This window comes from Mercurialis annua, linkage group LG4 (genome assembly GCF_937616625.2).
Source record: "Mercurialis annua linkage group LG4, ddMerAnnu1.2, whole genome shotgun sequence".
Classification (NCBI taxonomy): Eukaryota; Viridiplantae; Streptophyta; class Magnoliopsida; order Malpighiales; family Euphorbiaceae; genus Mercurialis; species Mercurialis annua.
Window position 1 is genome coordinate 24688424 of NC_065573.1, and position 22535 is coordinate 24710958.

The 22535-nt window shown below is 33.8% G+C and overlaps 3 protein-coding genes across 3 annotated transcripts; 1 reads left to right on the forward strand and 2 right to left on the reverse strand.

Annotated features, from left to right (window-relative positions):
• Window positions 1-525: 525 nt before the first annotated feature.
• On the reverse strand, window positions 526-2360 carry LOC126678480 (protein FAR1-RELATED SEQUENCE 5-like). Its single transcript, XM_050373377.2, has 2 exons — window positions 1205-2360; window positions 526-536 (listed from the first exon to the last, which is right to left on the reverse strand). Exons 1-2 carry the CDS (start codon window positions 2358-2360, stop codon window positions 526-528), a joined length of 1167 nt encoding a protein of 388 aa, XP_050229334.2.
• A 2643-nt stretch (window positions 2361-5003) lies between these two features.
• On the forward strand, window positions 5004-7779 carry LOC126678016 (leucine-rich repeat receptor-like protein kinase PXC1). Its single transcript, XM_050372867.2, has 2 exons — window positions 5004-6468; window positions 6954-7779. Exons 1-2 carry the CDS (start codon window positions 5121-5123, stop codon window positions 7631-7633), a joined length of 2028 nt encoding a protein of 675 aa, XP_050228824.1. The 5' UTR covers window positions 5004-5120; the 3' UTR covers window positions 7634-7779.
• A 1644-nt stretch (window positions 7780-9423) lies between these two features.
• LOC126677962 (uridylate kinase PUMPKIN, chloroplastic) lies at window positions 9424-14405 on the reverse strand. Its single transcript, XM_050372784.2, has 7 exons — window positions 13371-14405; window positions 12220-12364; window positions 12051-12104; window positions 11866-11957; window positions 10718-10953; window positions 10365-10535; window positions 9424-9973 (listed from the first exon to the last, which is right to left on the reverse strand). Exons 1-7 carry the CDS (start codon window positions 14219-14221, stop codon window positions 9876-9878), a joined length of 1647 nt encoding a protein of 548 aa, XP_050228741.1. The 5' UTR covers window positions 14222-14405; the 3' UTR covers window positions 9424-9875.
• Window positions 14406-22535: the final 8130 nt, after the last annotated feature.

The window sequence follows — 22535 nt, forward strand, 5'->3', positions numbered from 1 at the left end:
AACTAATTAACTAAAGTAAATAGAGCGACAAATACTAAGATGTAAAGATAAATTAATGGCGAAGAACACTAGAGTTTCGGGATTTCACTTAATCATAAGATACATTGTCATCTATGGAATTGATGTGATTCAATGACGGTATTCAAAATTGCTTTAGTATTCTCTCGAATCAAGAAAGCCTATTCAATTAAAGTGAGTTTAATTTCTCAATCCAAACCCTAATTTAATCGAATGATGAAGGATTACAACCTATATGTCATACACAAATCCGTAGGTATATCTCTATCCCACGGTAGTTATGCGAATTAATTCTAGATCAGAATTTATGTTTCATCTCTCAATACTTCACATAAATTCTAGATAAAGTTTAATTGACGGCCAAACAATCAAACAACGATAAACACAAGAATTAATTACTGAAAACACGATATTAAACAATCTCTTGCTAATATAAAACTTCAATCCATAAAATAACAATGAATCTCATAATTAAACTACATCCCTAGCTCTAATGTAAAAGTTTAGCTACACATAATCTGAGATTGGAAAGCAAAAACAGAATTAAAAGAGTTCATTGAGTAGAGAATAAGGAAAAACTCTTTGATTCCAGGTTAGATCAATCGTCAGTTGATTTCCTCCTTCGATCGTTAAGAATCCTTGATCCAATCGCCAATTCGGTCTTTTTCCTCCTTGTGGTTGCTTACAAAGTCTCTGAGTTGTGTCAAAGTCGAACCCTAACTCAGCTCCTCTTTTTGCCTTTTATAGTCTCCAAGTCTCAATAGAAAACCTTCAAAAACGGACTAAAACACGCTGACAACCGGACCTGCTGACCGGATCTACTGGGCAGGTCAGGCTACAGGTCCGGCTGAGTTTCTGTCCCGGCAGTAAGTTGACCGGACCTCCAGCCGGTTCTACTGGGCAGGTCCGGCTGGTAGGTCCGGCTGGGTCCCCAAATTTGCCTCCTTGGCCGGTTCTGCAAGTCAGGTCCGGCCGGTAGGTAAAGTCGACTCTGAAATGACGAATTCTACTGCAATTTCGATTCATTCGGCTCTCCATTATTCAATTGCTTGTTCCTAAAGAAAGTTAATAAACTCAACGAATCAGGGTATAATTAAACCATAATTTACGTAATCGCATAACAATTAAATCAAAATATTCTTAACAAAACACGTAAAATCATGGTTTATCAGAAGTTTATACAAACCTTTTAACCAGCTATGCTCTTGTGCATCATGTTCATTTATCATCTTCCACCAAGTTACTTCAAACTCTTCTTCAGTTTCACACTCTGACATACATCTATGAAAAGAATTTTGAAAAGTGCGGCTTGAGTTAAGAGCACCCAAATATGTAGGAGTTTTCTTTGCTATATGCCATTGACACAAGCGATGACGTGATTCAGGAAAGGCATTCTTAATTGCATTAGACATTGCTTGATCTTGATTAGTGAATATCGTTTTTGGTTGTTTATTTCCCATTGATTCTAAAAAGGTCTTGAATAACCACTCAAACGTTATCTCTGTCTCCCCGGATAAGAATGCGCATCCGAACATTATTGTTTGCCAGTGATGATTTACACCAACGAATGGAGCACATATCAGATTATACTTGTTTGTTCGATAAGTTGTATCAAAAGAAACAACATCTCCAAAGTAATCGAAATCTATTTTCGACCGACTGTCCCTCCAAAAAAAATTTGCCATTCGACCTTCATTATCAAGTTGAGAGTCCCAATAAAAAAATCCATCCTCATTAGTCTTATTCTTAAAATAAGTAAGTAAACTTTGACAGTCACCGGCTTCAATTTTGGATGCTCGTAACTCATGGACATAATTATAAGCATCCTTTTTAATAAAGCCAATATTTTCTCTGCCGCCGCTTTCATCAACCATATATTCAAATGCATTAACGAGTGGAATTCTAGCATTTATCATTGACTCTAAAACACCTCCACTAGCCTTAGATACAGATCGTGCAGACCTAAGCAAATGCCTTTCATCATGTTTGGCCATTTCATGATTATGATCCTTTACAAATTTTGTCACTCTATATACACCATCTTTATCAATAGTAAACCAAACCATTGCACTGCAATCAGTTCTACTGTTCAACCTCTCATGTGAAGCATTACCATGGTTGCTCTCTTTTTCATCCTTAACTCCTTCCTTCCAACAAACATACTTTTTCGATCTAATTTTTCTAGAACCTGTGAAATAATATTGTTTTGCTTTTCGAACACTAAATCCCATTGCATGGGCATAATCACAATATAATTTATAAGCCTCCTCCTCACTGTTTACAAATCCATTCAATAATCTTTTCTCTAATTCCTCTACACGTATATCTTCAGAACTTGTCATAACTTTACTGCCAGAACTATTTGCTTCCAAGTTTACCTCTTTATCAAACTAAAATAACATCCTTCTCATAATATTCAATTTCATCGAAAATTGTCAAATCTGTAAAAAAATATAAATATATTATTAATTTAATTATTGTGTAGAAGTGTAAGATTATATATATATAGTATAAAAGTGTCCTTAGCATATATGCTAAAGCTTTTAAATGACAGTAAAATTTTAACTAGAAGACAAAATTAAATTACTTACTTTAATAATCGCCAATTGTTTTTGTTCTCTTCTCTGGTATAATTCTTCAATTGCGCTTTTGTTTTATCTGGTTACTATTGATTCTTGTCCACATTTAGTATTTGATAATGGTGATATTCAATGAATGTCACTAAAAGAATGATAAAGAAAGCATAAATGTTGTTAGGTGTTTCTATTGTAATTCTATTTGAAAACGTAAACAGCTAAAATTGTAGTGTTTGTGCAGTAGATAAACATGAAATGGTTAAAGATGGAGGGAACATTATTTGGAAGACGTGACAAGTTAAACTAATGGCTAACTACAGTTAACAAAATTCAAAAGTAATCATTTAAGAATTAAAGATAGGTGAATAATCAAAAAAGAAGTGTTAATTTTTGATTGGTCGTGTCCATAGATTATCTATGGACCGGGACTAGGTAAGAATTTCCCGTATAATATAAGTACTATTAGTATACTTGCTCACTGACCTCAATCGTGAATCATGCATTATTAATTGGGAGAAGTACATACATATGTCAAAACAGATAAAGAAGCACCAACGATGAACGGATCTAGAAATTTTTAGTATGAATATAATTTTTAATTTATTTTTAGTTTTTTGACTGTTCAAATTTAATCTCTCTATCTTTTAAATTATAATAAACCTACCTCTTTTTTTACAAATTTACCTATACTTTTTTTAAAAAAATATCAATCTCGGTTGGGATTAAAGCCTACCCTAGCCTATAGGTAGTTCTGCCTCTGAGCACCAACAATCAAACTTGTGCCTTTAATTCAAACCGGAAGGGATTTTTTTTAATTTTTTTAAACCAAATCTAGCTAAATTTATAACAAAAAAATATATATTTAATGAATCAATTGATTTAGTTAATTTTTCGATTTTTTTATTTGGTTAAAGTGAACTAAATTATTATTATTTTTAAAATCAAATCGAACCAAAAAAACACATTTTGCTATAATTTCAAATCAGATCTTGCATTGATATAGAATAATTATTTGGTTCGATTCTTTGGTTGCACATTCTATTACCATATGGAAGAGATAAAAAGTTAAAAAAAATCAAAAGAAAATAAAGGCATTGAGTTTCTCCCATTGCATGTAGGGGAAATGGAAAACAGCAATCATTTAAGCAACTATCTCTAATAGTACCTTTAATCATATTTACATCCCCACCATTCCACCTCTCTCCATGTTAAAAATGCAATTATTTAATCTCTCCTTTAATCATAACCCATCATCAAGAGAAATTTATCTCGAGAGAATTTTTTTAATCGAACATTTGCACTAATTTATATAAAAATAAATATTTAATAAATAACAATAACTTTTAATTTTTATAAATCTAAATTCATTTAAAAAATAACATTTAGTTTTTATAAAAATAACATTTGAATTTTTAAACTTTTCTAATATGTTTTCAAGAATATATACATTTGAACGGTTTCAATTTTTATTTTATTATTTTACTTTAAGCCCTCATCTCAAATTAGGTGATAAATCATCCTCTAATTTTTTTCAATTTAATCACAAATTTTAAAACGTCTCAATTGTATGCAAAAAGTTTCATTTTTGTTTTCAATTCGATACATATGATGACAAGGCACTCATTCATTAGTCTGATTTTGTTGAGGTGTCATCCACATTATTGTATTATGACCTCGTGTATCGAATTGAGAAAAAATAAAATTTCCTACGTATAATTGAGACGTTTTAAAATTTGTGATTAAATTAAAAATATATATAGTTTATGAATTTATTTAACATTACTAAAAAAATAAAATCCAAAACAAGTGATTTTAAATCGAAGGGGATACAATAAACAATAAAAAAAATTCAAGAGCTTAAAATGCATTTTTTCCACTGCTCAGCATTTATGCTATTTGAGCTACTGCTCATTGGTTCTAATTAAACACTTATGCAATGTAATATTTAAATTTATTAAGCCAGCTACAAACAATGCAATGCATATTTCAGTCTAATTATCTTGTTCAATATTAGGTCAGTCGAAATACATTCTATAAAATATTTGTAATTACTTCCGATATTGGATTGCGATTCCCTCAAATTTATTTTGAATATGAGGGGGTCATGTTCACGATCTACACCGTTCATTACAAAAATGAATGGTGTAGATCAAAAAAATACAACTTTAATAAATTAATTTACACTATTCATTTTACAATGAACGGTGTATATCGTGAACATAATGAATTTGAGGGAATTCAAATCCTCCGATATTAGCTCAATAAAAGTTGTTATATATTTCAAAGAAACATTGAGAATCTAAAACAAGTGAGTTTAAATTGTAGAGGCTATAATAAAACAATAAAAAAAATAGGATCTCAAAATGCATATTTTCCCTCTCATCATGGAATAACAAAAAAATAGAAGTAGATAGGAAAAAGATCCATTATATTTGATGTCTCTCCCCTCTCTATCAATAGTTTTAAAAACTCAAAATATTTTGGTCTCTCGTAAAACTATTCCCGCTTAATACTATCAAACCAGCAATGAAACCAAAGCCAAATTCTCTCTTCTTTCTCTTCTCTTTTCTTCTTTTTCCTTTCTCTTTTTCCTCCAATGACACTCACTCTCTCACTCTCTTCCGCCTCCAAACCGACGCCCACGGCTCTCTCCTCACCAACTGGACCGGCATATCCGCCTGTTCTTCCGCCGGCCACTCTTGGGCCGGCGTCAAATGCTCCGCTTCCGGCCGGGTCATCTTCCTTTCTCTCCCTTCCCACTCCCTTCGCGGACCTATCTCTTCACTCTCTCTTCTTGATCAGCTTCGTGTTCTTGATCTTCATGATAACCGTTTAAACGGCTCCGTTTTGTCCATCACTAACTGCACCAATCTTAGACTTCTGTACCTCAATGGTAACGATTTCTCCGATGAAATACCGCCGGAGATTTCGTCACTCAAGAGGCTGGTAAGATTGGATTTATCAGACAACAATATTCACGGCGTGATTCCTAACGGTTTGACCAATCTGACACGGCTGTTAACTCTCAGGTTACAGAACAATGAACTCTCCGGCGAAATTCCAGATCTTTCAAACTCACTTCCAATACTAAAAGAATTAAATTTCTCAAATAATGAACTGTCCGGCAGGCTACCGGATAATCTTTTCAAAAAATTCGGTGAGAGTAGCTTTTCCGGTAACGAAGGAATATGTGGGTCTTCAAGTCCATTGCCGGAATGTTCTTTAACCGGCGGAAATGTACCAGCTGATTCGTCGTCGTCACAAACAGTACCTTCTAACCCAAGCTCAATACCACAAACGCCGTTACTTACAACTCAAGACAAAACAAAGTCGCACAAAGGATTAAGTCACGGCGCTATAGCGGCAATTGTGATAGCAAACTGTGTTGCTCTGTTAGTTTTAACTTCATTTTTAGTCGCATATTTTTGCGGTAGAGAGAGAAGCGGAAGCTCTAAAGTTGGCAGTGAGAGAAGGAAGAGCACCGCCAGTAGCTACGGCGGAAGTGAGAAGAAATATAGTAACGGTAACGATAGTGACGGAACTAATGCGACGGATAAGAGTAGACTGGTGTTCTTTGATCGGAGACAGCAGTTTCAGCTGGAGGATTTGCTGCGGGCGTCGGCGGAGATGCTTGGGAAAGGGAATTTGGGGAGTGTTTATAAGGCGGTGCTGGACGACGGATGTGTGGTGGCGGTGAAGAGGTTGAAGGATGCGAATCCTTGTGGGAGGAAGGAGTTTGAGCAGTATATGGATGTAATTGGGAAGCTTAAGCATCAGAATATTGTGAGATTTAGAGCTTATTATTATGCTAAAGAAGAGAAGCTTCTTGTTTATGATTATCTTCCTAATGGAAGTCTCCATTCACTTCTTCATGGTAAGAATTCAATTTTATTCTTTTAGTAATAAATTTTTCTTTTCTAAGTGGCTCAAACACGAAATTTCGTAGGCTTCAAAAATGGTTACCGAACTATAAAATATTTTCCGATATTTAATTTATTAATTTATTTTACCAATTGAACTTTTATTTTTGCAATATTGGTTGCTATAAGAATTCAAGTCGATAATATTTATATTGCGAAGGAAAACTATATTTGTGTCACAATTTAATTTTCTACATAAGCAACTTTTAGCTGGAATTTCAGTAGTAATCTTCCACTATATTTAAAAAATATATTATAAATATAAAGTTTCGAGATTTTAAAAGCATTTTGCGAAAATGAAAAAAGACTGTTAAAATGTAAGAATTGATAAATTTCCGTTAGAACATAAATTTTTGAGTTACACTCAGTTGATGATATATTTTTAGTGTAAGATTTGAATGTTTGTCTGATTTTGTTAAATTGTTGTGTTTGATAATAGGGAATAGGGGTCCAGGAAGAATTCCTCTGGATTGGACTACAAGGATCAGTTTGGTTTTAGGAGCTTCGCGAGGATTAGTGAAGATTCATGAAGAGTACAATGCATCAAAAATTCCTCATGGAAATGTGAAGTCGTCTAATGTACTTCTCGACAAGAATGGAGTTGCTTGCATTTCTGATTTCGGGTTGTCCCTTCTTTTGAACCCGGTTCATGCCATAGCAAGAATGGGAGGATACAAAGCGCCAGAGCAGGCAGAAATCAAGAGACTTTCTCAGAAGGCAGATGTGTACAGTTTTGGAGTATTGTTGCTGGAAGTTCTTACCGGAAAAGAACCGTCACAGTACCCGGGATCTACGCGTCCTCGGGTCGAAGAGGAGGAACCGGTGGTGGATCTTCCTAAGTGGGTGAGATCAGTTGTGAAGGAAGAATGGACCGCAGAAGTGTTTGATCAAGAACTTTTGAGGTACAAGAATATTGAGGAGGAACTTGTGTCCATGCTTCATGTTGGGTTAGCTTGCGTTGTTTCCCAACCCGAGAAAAGGCCTACAATGGCAGAGGTCGTGAAAATGATTGAGGATATTAGAGTCGAGCAGTCTCCTCTCGGAGAAGATTATGATGAATCTCGTAATTCGCTTTCGCCTTCACTTCCCACCACTGAAGATGGATTGGCTGGGTATTGAAGCTCCAGTATTGTCTATTATTTGCATTATCTCATTGCTAGCTCTCTTCATGTATTATTGCCTTCTGTAAGATTTTTCTAAACTGTAATGCCTTGCATCAACTTTTCTAGATTTATTTCAATGTCTAAAGTCTAATTATTTTTAAATTATTGTTGAAACTTATATCAAACAAATGCTTTTAGCTATTTTTCAATCACTAATATGTTTGAAAGAATTAAATCTATATTTACTTAAATTTAATTGCCATGTTAGCTGAAAGATTTATATACTCTTGCATATATGAAAAAATAATGGCAAACTTTGATGGTCAAAAAGTTGACTAAAAACAATTGTTTGATACTGATAAGCTTGATTTCATTTTTCTCTCTTTTTTTCCGATAATAGATTTATTGAAGGAGAAATTCTTAGATAGACTAATAGATTATTTTTTTTCCAATAATAGATTTATTCCGATTCGAGGCCCTCAATAACAACAAATATATACTCCCCCTGTCCTATATTATTTGTCCATTATAGTATATTTAGATGTCTCAAAATGATTTTCACAATTATATTATATACACATATTTTCCTCTTTTACTCTTTATATTAATGAATATTATTCTTGCATTTGTGTTGTCATTTAATATTATTATTATTGTATTGACTATTTTTCTTTTTCCAATATAGTAATTCTAAATTAACTCAAGAACTACAAAAGAGTATAAAAGGAAGAATTGTTAGTATTTAATATTTTCTTAATATGTGTGAAAATAGGAGGTGGACAAACAAAATGGAAACGGAAGGAGTAACAATTACTCCCTCCGTCCCAATAGAGTTGTCTACTTTGGGAAATTTTTTTGTCCCAAAGCTCTTGTCCACTTTCAAAAAATAACTAATTTTTACACTTAATTTTCCTACATTACCCCTATTCCAAATACACTAATAAATAAATTAAAAGTGGACCCTATATTTAATAGGGGTATTACAAGAAAAGTAAGTAAAATTTTATAAAATCCATAAACAATAATTACTTTTCTTAAACTATTTGATAAAGGCAAAGTGGACAACTCTATTGGGACGGAGGGAGCACAAAACTCCAAACTACCAACAGGCTAAGTATAACCAAAGGTCATATCTCAACTTATCCCCAAGACTTTCCTCTAATAAAAACATTAATCAATTACAAACTTCATCCCCAAGACTTCTAACACTACTTACTCAACTTTCATCTCCAAGACTACCCACAAATAACTCTATCATAAATTACAATTAATAAATACAGAATATCATTTCCCAATAATTACGCTTTTTAAAAGTGGAATTACTATTTTTAAAAAGAAAGCAAACACTAAAATAAAAATTTAAGTAGTAATTTGCCCCCTCAACTTGTAAGCAATGGGCAATTAACAAACAAATTAATTTTGTGGGCAAATTAGTCATGAACTTGTATCTTATGGGCAATTAGCCCCATTTTGACAATTTGCCCCCAAAACTTGTAAGTTATTTCTCCCTCAATTGGCAATTTGCCCCATCAAATTTTAAGCTAATTTTTCGAAATGGGGTTAATTGCCCATAATCAGTTCATGACTAATTTGCCCACAAAGTTAATTTATGTGTTAATTGTCCATTGCTTACAAGTTGAGGGGGCAAATTGCTATTTAAGTCCTAAAATAAATAACAGCTTCATACAAATTGACACTAGTATAATTTTTATTACAATCATGAAAAGTTCATTAATTATTACAAACAAAACTACTATCACCAACAACATTAAAGCAACAAGATTTCTACTCTATTTCTACTAGTACTTCAAATCATGAAAATTTAATTTAAATGCTGAAGTATGTTGTTTACAGTAAGATATGCATATGAATCTTCACTAAGCATGTTATACAATTAACTCTACAGTCTAACTGGTGTCTAGTGCATTACATTGTCATACTGACCAAGACTCACCCACCATTGACCATGGGTTGATACAATATACAAATTTAAAAATACAAGAATTTTGAATCGACAATATGCAACTATTCCATCGATGAATTAAATGATTTTAAATACGCGATAACAACTGTCGAGTCTGCCTTTCAGCCCTTTTCAAGCATACGTACACCAAGTAAAAACCATTTTCATCACCAGAAAGGTTAGCTCGGTCACGAGGATTAAGTGCCCTATTTTTTGTTCCTGGAAGGGTCTATGCGCCAAGAAGAAGATATGGAAGTTTGAAACATGATACCTGATGAAACTTCAATTAGTTATGTTAGCTGAGGGATCCAGTTTGGTCGATAAGCGTGCCCACTTGTTCTCCACACAAAGCTTTTGAAATGTTTCCAGGCTCCAAAAGGTTAAATACCACAGCTGTGCAAAATCAGATTATTAGAATAGTACAGCGTTCAAGTCCACAACAATGATCCAACAGAAGTACAGCAGCGCTACTAGTAGGGGGTGTGCAAAAACCAAATCAAAGTGAACCAACAATATAAATAAACTTCAGTTTTTTAGTACAGTTTTGGATGTAAGAAAATTTCAGTTCAGTTTTAGTCTAAACCGAGCCGAAAAACCTAACCAAACTGAAAAATCAACAGTTCGGTTCGAAAATGTTTTACATCCTTTGCAAATACCGTTCAATGTGGTTTTGAAAAAAAGAATAGCAAATTTCAGTTTGGTTTGGTTCGAACATGTGCAAGAAACCGATAAGCGATAACAAATTTGATGACAGTAACAGAATTTTGAAATAAGAGGTACTAACCGGGAATGCCATTCTCTTCACAGCAAGTCAATGCCATCATATCCATCGATGTGGCACCTCTAGAGACCAAGTCCCTAAAGGAAATATGCTCAAAAGTAACATTGTTGTCTCGAGAGTGGCAATCATATACACCGTCAACATTTGTACCTTTTAAGACAGCTTCAGCATGAACTAAAAGAGAAAAACAGAAAAGTGTTGAAAAATGAAATGAAAAATCATCCAATAACAAGTAGCTGAATGAACTGTGCTAGTATGTATTCAAAAACTTGAGTTCATGAGAGCTTTGTGCGTTGCGCAGCTGTATTGGTATAAACATTATGCAAGAAGAGTAGGGTGCAAAGTCGAAAGCATACTCTCTGAAGCTTGAAGAGCTGCAGCAGTGTCGGTCGAAAAAAGAGGATTTCCAGTGCCAGCACCAATTCCACCAAATATCACGACTCTACCTTTCTCAAGATGCCGAATGGCTCGTTGCCTATTGTATGGTTCAGCAACCTCCTGCACCGTGAATGCAGTCTGCACACGCGTTTGAACACCCGCCTTCTCTAATGCTGACTGGAGCAATATAGAGTTCATCACACTTGCCATCATACTGATACAATTTGCCAAAAACATATTTGACTCAGGATTAAGAAAAAATCAGAATCATGGATACATTACATTATTCTTCGAATAATAACCATAAAATTTGTGAATCATAGTACATGTAGCTAATGGCTTCACGATCGACAATTCAACATAAGGAAAGGGATGAAACAGTACATGATTGAATGAAAGAAGCATGGCAAACTTTCTTTACTAGAAAACTAACAAGTAGCTACGTTGTATAGTAATCTTCCCGCAGTTGCACAAACAAACAAAAAATAGTTTACTCTCCGAATGTTTTAAGGAAACCATTTTGGACTTATTCTAATCATTTGACAGATATCATGAAATCAAATGCTTTAAAATCACACATATTGTCACCATAGCATTCTTCGTAGTAATAAATACTCACCATGAGCAAAAACAGCAAATTAAGTCTAGAAAACTTTAGTCTAAAGTTTAAAGAAAAAACCTTTAACATGAAATAAAACCTGACAAATCAGCTACATACAGTTTATTTCTTAAAACTGAGAATTTGGATGTTCAGATATGAACGTAAAACTCAAATATTAGTAACTTACAAATTATTGTACCAAAAGAATTTGAGATAAAAACAGTAAATTCATATGGATTGTGATTGCCCCACCATAAAAAAATACACCTTTAAAGCATGTTCTGGTTCTCCAGGAAACCAACACTGAATACACATTAGGATTGTTGATAGGTGAAAAAGTTGCACCGGAAAGAAAACAACTAAGGAAAAATTTAGCAGCTTACAGTTATAGTTAACAAAGGAATTTTTTCCTAACAAAATCCAAACCTAATCTCGAACATTCTGGCAAAATGAAATATGAATACTGAACGGCTTAAACTCTTCTCACAGTTTTACTATGTATTCCTATAAAAATCAGAACATTACCCTATTTGATATGCAGTGCGTCTATCTGAACCTGTTGCAGTCACCCATGCATCTCCACAAAAGAAATTACGGCCTCCAACAACAATCGCAACCTGGAAATCAAACAAGGAGATGAATCATACTTGTCAAATCCACAAAGACGGAAAAACTCCCTGATAGAAGAGACAGTCATTGGGCATAAGTACCTCTATGCCTAGGCGACAGGCAATTGCAACTTCTCTTGCAATCAGCATCATCACCTAAAGTAAAGATTAACAACTTCAACTAATGAATGAAAACGAATCTAACATTCCTGTGCCTGCGACGGAAGAGTAACTATTAAATTTCTACAATTACAGCAGGCCCATAACTGACCTTTGGGTCAATATTGTTAGGACCTGTACCAGCAAGTGCAACACCACTGATTTTCAGAACTACTCTCCGCCATCTGGTGTTACAAATGGATTTGGACTTCACGGTAGCTGTCTGACTTGCAGGGATTGCTAATGCTGTTGCATATCTGAAAAAAAAAATTGTGAGATTACAACAACAGCAATGAACTTGAACCGAGATTAAATGAAAAATTTAAAGACCCAGCACTCAAGCATGTATACAGGTAAGCAAAGTCAGAGTCAGACACAACTTTTTCATACTGATCTGATTTCATAGCACTATGATCCAGAGACAAACTCAGCAAGCTAATACCATGCAGCGTTCTAATTACATTCCAAGGCAGCATAGCCAAAACGCAGATTATAGCACTAAAACTTAAAAGTACTTTGTAAGACATAAAATGATCATGGAAAAAACACCTAAACATTACATCAGTTTTATTAAATTTCGAGCAATGCAAATTGAGTTACCACATGGAAAGTACAATTCTTGTGACATTACAAGAACAGTACACGTTCTGGGATGTGATACTACATCTTAACACCAAGACTGAGTAGAAGTACAGATATACACTTGATAAAGCAGATATACAAGCTACAAACAGGTTGTAAAAAATGATTACTTTACTTGGTGGCTTCAAACAGCCCGACAAGAGCCAAAGGAAACTAGGGAGCAGCCAATTGGCTGCCAGGTAAACATTCAGAAAAACGAGCAATTCAAGCTCTAGATTCATTATCACAAGTTTCACAACAGAAGTTCATAACCATCGTCTTTGACACAGACTACACAAATCTAGCAGAATCTTCAGATAACAGTCGATGTAAATAAGTGAACTAGACTTCATCCTAAAACAAAACCCTAACATGACAACAAGAATTTCATTCTTTACCAAAAATACATCTAATAATAAAATCAAAGTTGCTATAGCATTTGTAATTGAACTTCAGAACCACCTCGAATAAGAAACGGAACAACCCTGTCACTATAATCCCAAATAATGCTGATATTATCTTATTGTAATGTCTCAAAAACAGTAAATTTTTATTTCATATAATTATGATATCCAATAGTGTCTTTGCAATTGAAATCAAATTATGAACTATGCACAATGCAATTAAACTAAACAATTATACCTTTTCGACGGCCTAACTCCACTGCCAGACGATCCGCCACTACCACTTCTAAAATCATCACTACTAACAACCTTCACAGTCAAAGAATTGCCAACAATTTCTTCCATTTTCTTAAACCAAGGCCAATGGCTCGCCGATAACCCGCCATTACTCATTCTATGCCGTTCTAACTTATACCTCTTCTTCAAATTATCAACCTTATTTTTACACTGCTCCACAGTTTTACTCTGTTTTTGACATCTCTCACTCACTATAACCGCCACTTCCTCCCAATCTCTCCCTCTCAAATTCCCTCTATTCAGCTCCATAAATTTCTCCATATACGCGTCAAGTAAACACTCGATCGCCGCATCGCTCCACTCCTCTCTGTCTTTTCTATACTCCGATGATGATGACGTGGCGTTTTGTCTAGGTTTTTTGTAGCTGTTAGTGTACGGAATAATGTCGTTATTAATGTTATTGTCGTTGATGTTGTTGCAGCCGTCGCTGTTGTTATCTTCTGTTTCTCTTCTTTTTTCTGTTGTTGTTGCTGTTCGTAAGTTTGAATTGTTGTCGCTGAATGGATTTGAATTGTTGTCGCTGAATGGATTTACTTCTGGAAAAGGTGAATCGGACTCGTTATCTTCTTCTTCTTCTGCTTCTTCTTCGGGATCTTCGACTGCGCAGGCGGTCGATCCGGCTCCGGCGGCCAATGATTGAGGTGGCGCGTGGATTGGGGGTGATTTGGCTGGGAAACGGTGAGGCGCGTAGGTCTGGTGGTGGAGGATGTGGTGGTTAGGGTTTGTTTGGTGGTGGTGAGGGTGGTGGTTATCGTCAGTTAACAGGGCGAAATCGTCGTCACAAGACGCCATTAGATTGGGACGTTACGGCGACGTTAGTGAAGACGGTTGGAAAACGGAAGGGGAAGAGGTTTGAGGAATAGGTGAGGTGGAGCGTGACGGACTGTGACGGACACGTTAAGTAACATGGTTGAGTAGAACATAACGTGGGCACGTGCGTATGACCAATGGTTTAGTGTGTTATTTGTGTGGGGTCAAAGGACGTTTTCTTTTAGGAACAAAGGCTCAACCCGCCTTTAAATTTGTGACACGGGGTCATCTAATTCAATTTTATTTTTTTGAACACTGATCCTAAAACTCTTCAATTTTGGGTCAGATAACTTCATAATTATATTTTTAAAATGTGAAAAATACAAATCAGAGGCGAGGAATGCATAAAAGTAATTAGATATTTCCCTAATTATTGTGATATAATTATTCGAAATCTATTTTTTAAAATAAAAATATAAATTATCAGATTATTTGACCCAAAAATAAAGAATTTTGTGATTAGTTGTTCAAAAAAGTATAAATTGGAATAGATGATCCCGTGTCACAAGTTCAGGGGGGGTTAACCCTTTGTTCGAAATCTATTTATCACTTTCATTCACTTTAAAAAAAATTGAGATGACATGGTTATTAAAATTTTCATGTCATTTCTTAGGTGCCTGTTTTAATACGAAGGTTTGTTTAACTTGTACATTTTTTATTCCGACCATATATTACAAAACCTTCAGATTGGTCCATGTATATATCTTCCTCTAATTCACCATTTAAAAGAACAGTCTTAACATGCATTTAGTGTACAACCAAATCTTATAGTGCGTCGATTGAAATCAGCACTTTAATGGATGTTATTCTAGTAACAGGTGAATATATATCAAAGAAATCAACATTTTCACGCTGTCTATAACTCGTGACAACAATTCGAGCTTTGTATTTATCAACTATGCCATCAGGTTTCAATTTTTTAATATACATTTACAACCAATGGTTTTGCAACCAGAGGGTAAATCAGTCAAATGTCATGTCTTATTAGACTTTAAAAAGTTCATCTCATCATTTATTACTTCTTGTCAAAAATCAGTATCCAAAGAAATCAAAGCTTCCAGGAGGATCGCAGGATCCTCCTCTAAAAAGTAGACATAGAAATCGGAACCATACTCTTTCGAAATTATAGCTCTTTTACTTCTTCTGATCTCTAGTTCTTTATCATCAGTAATTTCACTATTTATGACCATAAGAATATTAGTAGATTTATCCTCACTATTTCCATATTTAAAAGGAAATTTATGTTCGTAAAAACAAAATAGCATCCATAATCACTTACACATTCAAGTCATATAAGCTTTGCTACTGACTGTGTAACCAATGAAAGCACATTCACGGACTCTACTTGCAAATTATTTTTGAATCAGGAATTTGTTCTTAGGCTAAACAACTTCGTATTCTCAAAGAAGGCAATTTAGCTGTCTATTCTATAAGATCTCATATGTTAAAGTCTTATAAGACTTAGCAATTCTATTAAACATGTACCATACATTCAACAAAATTTCACCTCACAGAAAAATGTATATATATATATATATATATATATATCTTTTAGGCCTTATTGTTCACTCCAAGTAAATAAGGTGCAATCCTTTCATTAACAATGTCATATGAAATTCAATAAGCATGCTCTATCTATATTAAATTCTTCTATCACTTCGAAATTTTTTCATTTTATTAAAAGGATTTTCAATTTCAGACACAAATAACTTGAACATGTCAAGTGCATCACTTTTATTCTTCATAAAATACTTATAGGTAAAATCAGAATAGTCATCTATAAAAACTGATAAAACAACGTTTACCATTTCTAGTTTATGTTCCATCAAGTTCACATATATCATAATGAATTAAATCAAACGGTTCATATTCTTTAATAATATATTTATGAGATATTTTAGTTATTTTCACTTGACTATAAAATTCACATTTTTTTATTTTAAAATCATTTAAAGATATTTTAGGTATTTAAACGCCAAAATAAAAAATTCATATAAAAAATAACTATATCATCAACATGATAAATTCTAGCATTGCCAAACATTAAAATAACATAAACAGACGGAAAAACAATATTTAAATTAATTTAAACATTTCGTCAATGGCAAAACTTTTTCCAATAAATATATCATCCTCAATAATGGTGTAAACACTGTCTCCGATAGTTTGAGTAGCTCCAGATTTATTCAGGAAAAAATCGGGCACAAAACACTTTTTTTTTCTTTCTGATATGAGTGTGCAACACATCCTTCAAAATCAAACTCTTTCCTGAAATAAACTTTAGTTCTACATCACCGAATTCAACAATTCTGGTGGTAACAACACTTTTTTTATCCTTAGTACCAGTGTATGTTTTTAACATAACACAGTCATAGCAAAAATGGCATGATGTGCCAATGTATGTCCACCATATATCTGATCTATCATTATTAAGATTGATCCCAGAAATAGACATTCACAACGTAAACGTTTTTTCAATCAGGTTATTCTGTTAAACAGAACTAAACCTGTTCTGATACTTGCGGGTCATATGACATGATTTATCACATTTATATCTCACAAACTGTCCAATGTCATTTCTATAGATGATTTTTGATTCATAATATTTTGATTTAAGTTTAATTTAATATTAAACTTTCTAATAGAACCGCTGTTTGAACCAACGAGAACGTCATATTCAAAATTATATTTCGCAAGGTTTTTCGTCAAAACGAAGTCTTAACAAAAATTTCAATAAACGATCTCTTAAATCATAATAAAGATCGGAAGCAAATTCCTTTCACAAAGGACAAAAATAATTAATAAAGATAGTATTATAAATAGCAAATAAATTTGCAAAATTTGCAGCATGTAAAAGTTAATACAAATATATCAAATTTAATCCTCTCACCAAAGATTTTTAAAACAATAAAAGGAGCAATAAAAACATCAATTAAAAATAAAAAAATTAATTGGTTGTTCATGAGGTTACTGCAATGACTAAAAAACAACGATAGTGGTGATAATCGCAGAACCAGAATATCCATCAGTATCCAACGCAGAACGCAACATTTTAAAATTGTTGGAACTGTTCAAACAAATAATAAAAATATTAGATAATTCGTTCAAACAATTTATGAGAAATTGAAACGAATTACTCAATGAATAATATGGTTGAGTCGTGGACTAGGTCGCTCTCTTAAGACGTTTCGTGCATCTGTCCAGAGGTGCAAGACAATCTATCAGTCACGCCGTCCCCAGAATAAAACAGTCATTCTAATATTAATACGATGAACACTGCATTGTGTACCGCCATTCAAGACATACCCTCAATATTGCTCAATAAATCGTAAAGATAATCAGCGTAAGCTGTTCTATTTATCAACAAAAGCTGTTCGTATTTTATTAACTCAGAGAGAACTCTAGTTTTTTTAGTGTGTTTCAAATGAAAACAAAGGATATATTTATAGAAAGAGAAGAGGGTACGAAGGTTTAAATAGCAATAAATTTAAAATTTATTTGCTTAAAAAATGTGGTCATAATCACATAAATTACAAGAGTTATAAATTTAAAAAGTCACAAAATATAAAAGGACCAAATAATCAAAAATTAAAATTAAAATAATAATAATAATAGAGTTCAAACCGAACCAAATGGAATCGAACCAATATGGAATTTCCACTCTAACACACACTAACAAGTGGTATTTTCCATCCACACACACAAGACACTTTCTAAATCTTTTTAAATTCTTTTTTAAATTCAACCAAATCTCAACATAATCAATTATCAAATGAATCTTATATGTCTATTATGTCATCACTTTTCAATCAATAACATAACACAAATAATTAAATGAAATTGATCAAGTTTCAATTAATATGAAAACAATAAAATCCACAAGGCATAATCAATCCATCAACAAATAATATAATTGTGTTTAGAAATGTTAAACCCAATAAATGTTTAGCTACACATAGAAATGATAGAAATTAAAATAAATAAAGAAAGCATAGATAAGAGTTAGGAAATAGTTATGGATTTCTTTGCGTGTTTCTTTCAATATCGAACTTCAATCCTTTTCGTTCTTCAATTAATTCTCTTTTATTTGTTTTGTGCAATGTGCGTCTATTCTCAAATGCTTAATATCCAACACTTTATCTCTTCCCCTCTTGGTTGTTAGAGAAGAATAAGAATCAATCTTAGCAACCGACGTGGTTGGATAAAAATCCAACTTTTAAACTAGATTTGACTTGGCAAACTTCATATTCCAGTTTGCAATAGGAATTCGAATTGGAAAATGGTAGATTCTGAGCTAACTTCCTTCATAAGAATTGTAGGCTATAGATTCCTTAATCATGGACTTTAGAATCGGGTCATTTCGACTTATGTAGCTTCAATTATGTTCAAATACAAATACTAAGATGAGGTCCAGCAGGACCGAATTTACAAAATTAAGCCGAAAATACCTACACAAAAGCAAAAGTAAACTAAAATTTATAAAGAGTAAAATGCACATAAATAAAGCATTAAATAACTAAAAACGTTAACTAATTAATTTAAAATTTAAACTATTTAACTCCTAAATAAGTTTTCTAAAAACTTTATCACTTGCAGCACCACTTCATTTTTTGGGATTTGGGGCGGTCATTTTTTTTTTGTTTATGACCGGATCATCAACATCTTTCTATTCGTGCATATATTTTTAAATGTTTTTTTATGTTTTCAGCATAACAATTCTTCGTAAAGGAGATTTATTTGTTGTTGTGATTTGTTTATAATGGTAGTTATTATATTTTGTGATTTTTGAATTGGGTTATCTCCATAAAAAATCACGACCTTTACTCGAATTTTCATTTTAATCACGACTTTTAAAAGTTGCCATATTAAACCACGACCTTTCATTTTTTTCCAAATCTATCATCAAATCAATTTTCTTTGTATTTTTAATGACGTGGCCACTATAATCAAGCAGACTTGAAAAAAAATAAAAGGTAAAATTCACCGGAAAAAATAGTCGGTGATAGATTTGAAAAAAAATGAGAGGTCATGGTATTTTATAGCAATTTTTAAAAGTCGTGATTAAAATGAAAATTCGTGTAAAGGTCGTGACATTTTATGGAATTAACCCTTTTAAATTTGATTAAGACATTATTGATCTGAGCACTCATTTGTTTTAATTTTTTAGGAATCCAATTGTTTGTTTGGCTTTTTAAATTCATCCTTTAATATTTCAAACTTATTTTTTTTTGCAGATCTCTATTGATTTCAACAATTTTCAAATTCAAGTTTTGAAGTTGCAAATTTTTTTAGAAATCAAGTTTTATATGAGCTCCATCACAAATACATTTTTAAAGATTTGTAAGGCAGAATTGTAATTAAAACGTTTATAGCCCGCACGGGTTTGGTCTAGTGGTCTAAATCTCAGCAATCTGGGCATTAAAGGTCGTGGGTTCGAACCCCGGCTACGCCCTTTCTTAATATGGAGTGGTTGAGGTTGGATTGCTGGCCATTATAGCCCGGAATTACCAGGTATGTGGGCTTGCGGGCGGTCCACATCCCGAGGGGGCTTGCGGGCGGTCCACATCCAGGGGTTTGACAATGATATTGAGTTTCGGTTCAGTAGAGTGAGTCCTCGTCACAAAAAAAAAAACCGTTTATAATTGTAGTATAATTTTTTTCCTGATGATGCTCTTGTTCATATTTTTATTCTTCAACCAATATTAAAAATGCATACTGTACGTTGATTCTTAAAAAAAAAAACAGAATACTAGACCCATATTTAAGGTCTCGCTTGGTTCATTTTATGGCAATTTCTGAAAAGTAACTTTCCGGAAAGTATAGTTCCTGCGAAGTTAACTTCCCAGGAAGTTTAATAAATGTTACTTGTTTTGATTTTTACTTTCCGAGAAGTATGAAATTGATTTTAATATAATATACTATATTTTTAATTAAAAAACATAAATGTCCTTTGATAATTTATATATTGTTAAACAAATATTTTTATTTAAATCGAGCAATAAATAATTTAATTTTTTCTTATTAACTCTTATTTTACGATTCAACCACTATTTGAGAGAGTTTTTAAATATTAAATTGTAATACCCCAAAATATTGAAGTATTTAATTGGACTACGTGTCCAGTCCTGTTTCGCCAGGGTGGCGATATTGGAAATAATTTTCGAGAAACTTAATACTATATTTCAATTCTAAAGTTAGAATTGGAATTAGAAGAAAAAATGTCAAGAAAAGCTCGAAATAAGGTACATGGACTAAAGTGGTAATTTAGCCACTACGATTTAAAATGGAAATTATTTCGCCAAGATCCGCGAAATGTTTTATAGTATATGTGGTAAAAGTTTCGGGTCAATCGGAGACCTTTTAAAATTTGGACGCGGATGCGTTTGGGCTAAATTGTAACTTTTGAAAAGTTTCAAGGGCTAAAGTGTAAATTAGCCAATTAAGCCTCGGGTATAGTAGTTAAAAGACTATTGACGGAAATAATAATTTTGGGATAGTATTATTTATTTGGATATAAATAATACGTATAAAGTTGAGTTAAAAGGATAATTTAACCATTTGGTTAAATTAGAAAGTTTAAAAGAGAAATGGTTTGAGTTAAAGAAGTGAGGGATCAAAATGACCTTTTTACCAATATGTATATAAGAATTAAGAAGAGAAATGAAGAGTCCAGAAGAAGAAAAGAAGAATCCGATGAAGGAAATGAAGAAAAGTGACGATCGATTCGATCCGTCGCCGTTTCGCCGTTTCTCGTCCGAATCGAGTGATTCTCGCGCCGTTGGATCGAGAATTCGACCCTCTATCTTCCTCAAGCTTTTAATCAAGGTAAATTTCAGGTTTTTTTTTTTGCTGAAATGGAAGATATATAGGCTGTTTTGTTGCGATTGAATCGTATCAACCGTAACCACGTCGGTTTTGACGTTTTTGATGATTATTGAGTTGAATATTGTGTTATATTGATGTAGAACCATGTCGGAATGAGTTAGGGATGTCGGGAGCATGTCGAGATGATGTTTGGACCTGTTTAGGGGTGTCGCACGACGTGCGACTATGTCTCACGACGTGCGACATAGTTTCGCGACGCGATCAAACTTAAAATCGACATAACTCCTTCGTTCGGACTCGGAATTGAGCGATTCTCGCGGCCACGGAACGAGGAAAGGATCCTCTATCATTTTACAGCCTCAAATCAAGGTAAGAGTTTCGTTTTGATGGTGAAATTTGCTGAGTTAGTGGCTGTTTCGTTTGAAAAGTTACGTTTGAATCGTTCGGATACAAATCGAGTTACTCTTGATACGTTTGAGGTGTAAAGTGATAAGTTAAGTGTTTATATGAGTTAGATGCGACTTGGTATGAGTTTTGGATGATTTGGGGCCTCAGAAATGGTCTAGAGCACGTCGGAAACATCGTACCCGAAGTGGGCACGACGTGCACTACCAGAAGTGCACGACGTGCACCACAAGGGTGCACGACGTGCACCACCAGGGGTGCACGACGTGCACAAGGAAGGGCACGACGTGCCCTTCATGAAAATTGAAGGGCACGACGTGCCAAGCTAGCACGACGTGCCCCACCTTGACCGGAACCTCCGGGGGACTTCCGGGAGCGAAAATTGGCTTCCGATGACATGATACGGGTGTAGAACTCTGACTAATGTCTTAAAATGAATATCAATAGGACATTATAGCAATGAACATTAGCATGATAAGTAATTAAGATATGAATAGATATCTACAGAGAAAGATACGTTTGGAGCACTGCGGTTATGTTTCGTGCTTTTGTCGCGTTAAGTATCTAGTGCAGGTTTTAAGAATAGGATTCTCTAAGTATATGCTTTAACGATAGAATCCTATGATAGATGTGAAGGACTATCGAGCTACGAGTATGACGAACCAAGAAGCTCGACGAGGATTGACGGACCAGTCTCCTGGAGCTTACGTTCGGATATAAGGAATAGCGGTCACTGTGAGTGGCAATTTACTTTCGCGTATTATTGTTATGAAAGTTATTTTCTTATATTATGAGTATTGTTATTAAATATCTCGTATCTATATGACTTGCTCGTATGAGCTGTTTTGTTTGATAGATTTGATTATATGAATGTTGTTGTACTCGTTGTTTTGGAGATAAGTGTCTAATGTGCGGTCCGAAGAGACCAACTACCTATTGGGTGTCAATAGGCTGCATGATCATTGGCGAGTCAGTCTAGAGTATCTGACTTTATAATTAAGAATTAAAATATGTCTATGTATAATATGTTATGATTTCGATACGAGAGTGAACTCGGCTACGGTGT

Bases quoted from the DNA above. Each gene is read 5' to 3' on its own strand.
- LOC126677962 (XM_050372784.2), bottom strand. From the start codon at position 14,221: ATGGCGTCTTGTGACGACGATTTCGCCCTGTTAACTGACGATAACCAC. The intron at 12,105-12,219 runs GTCAGTTATGGG...TCTTTACTTTAG, and splicing joins CTAACAATATTGACCCAAAG to GTGATGATGCTGATTGCAAG. The intron at 10,954-11,865 runs GTAATGTTCTGA...AAATTGTATCAG, and splicing joins CGCACTGCATATCAAATAGG to TATGATGGCAAGTGTGATGA.
- LOC126678480 (XM_050373377.2), bottom strand. From the start codon at position 2,360: ATGACAAGTTCTGAAGATATACGTGTAGAGGAATTAGAGAAAAGATTA.
- LOC126678016 (XM_050372867.2), top strand. From the start codon at position 5,121: ATGAAACCAAAGCCAAATTCTCTCTTCTTTCTCTTCTCTTTTCTTCTT. The intron at 6,469-6,953 runs GTAAGAATTCAA...GTTTGATAATAG, and splicing joins TCTCCATTCACTTCTTCATG to GGAATAGGGGTCCAGGAAGA.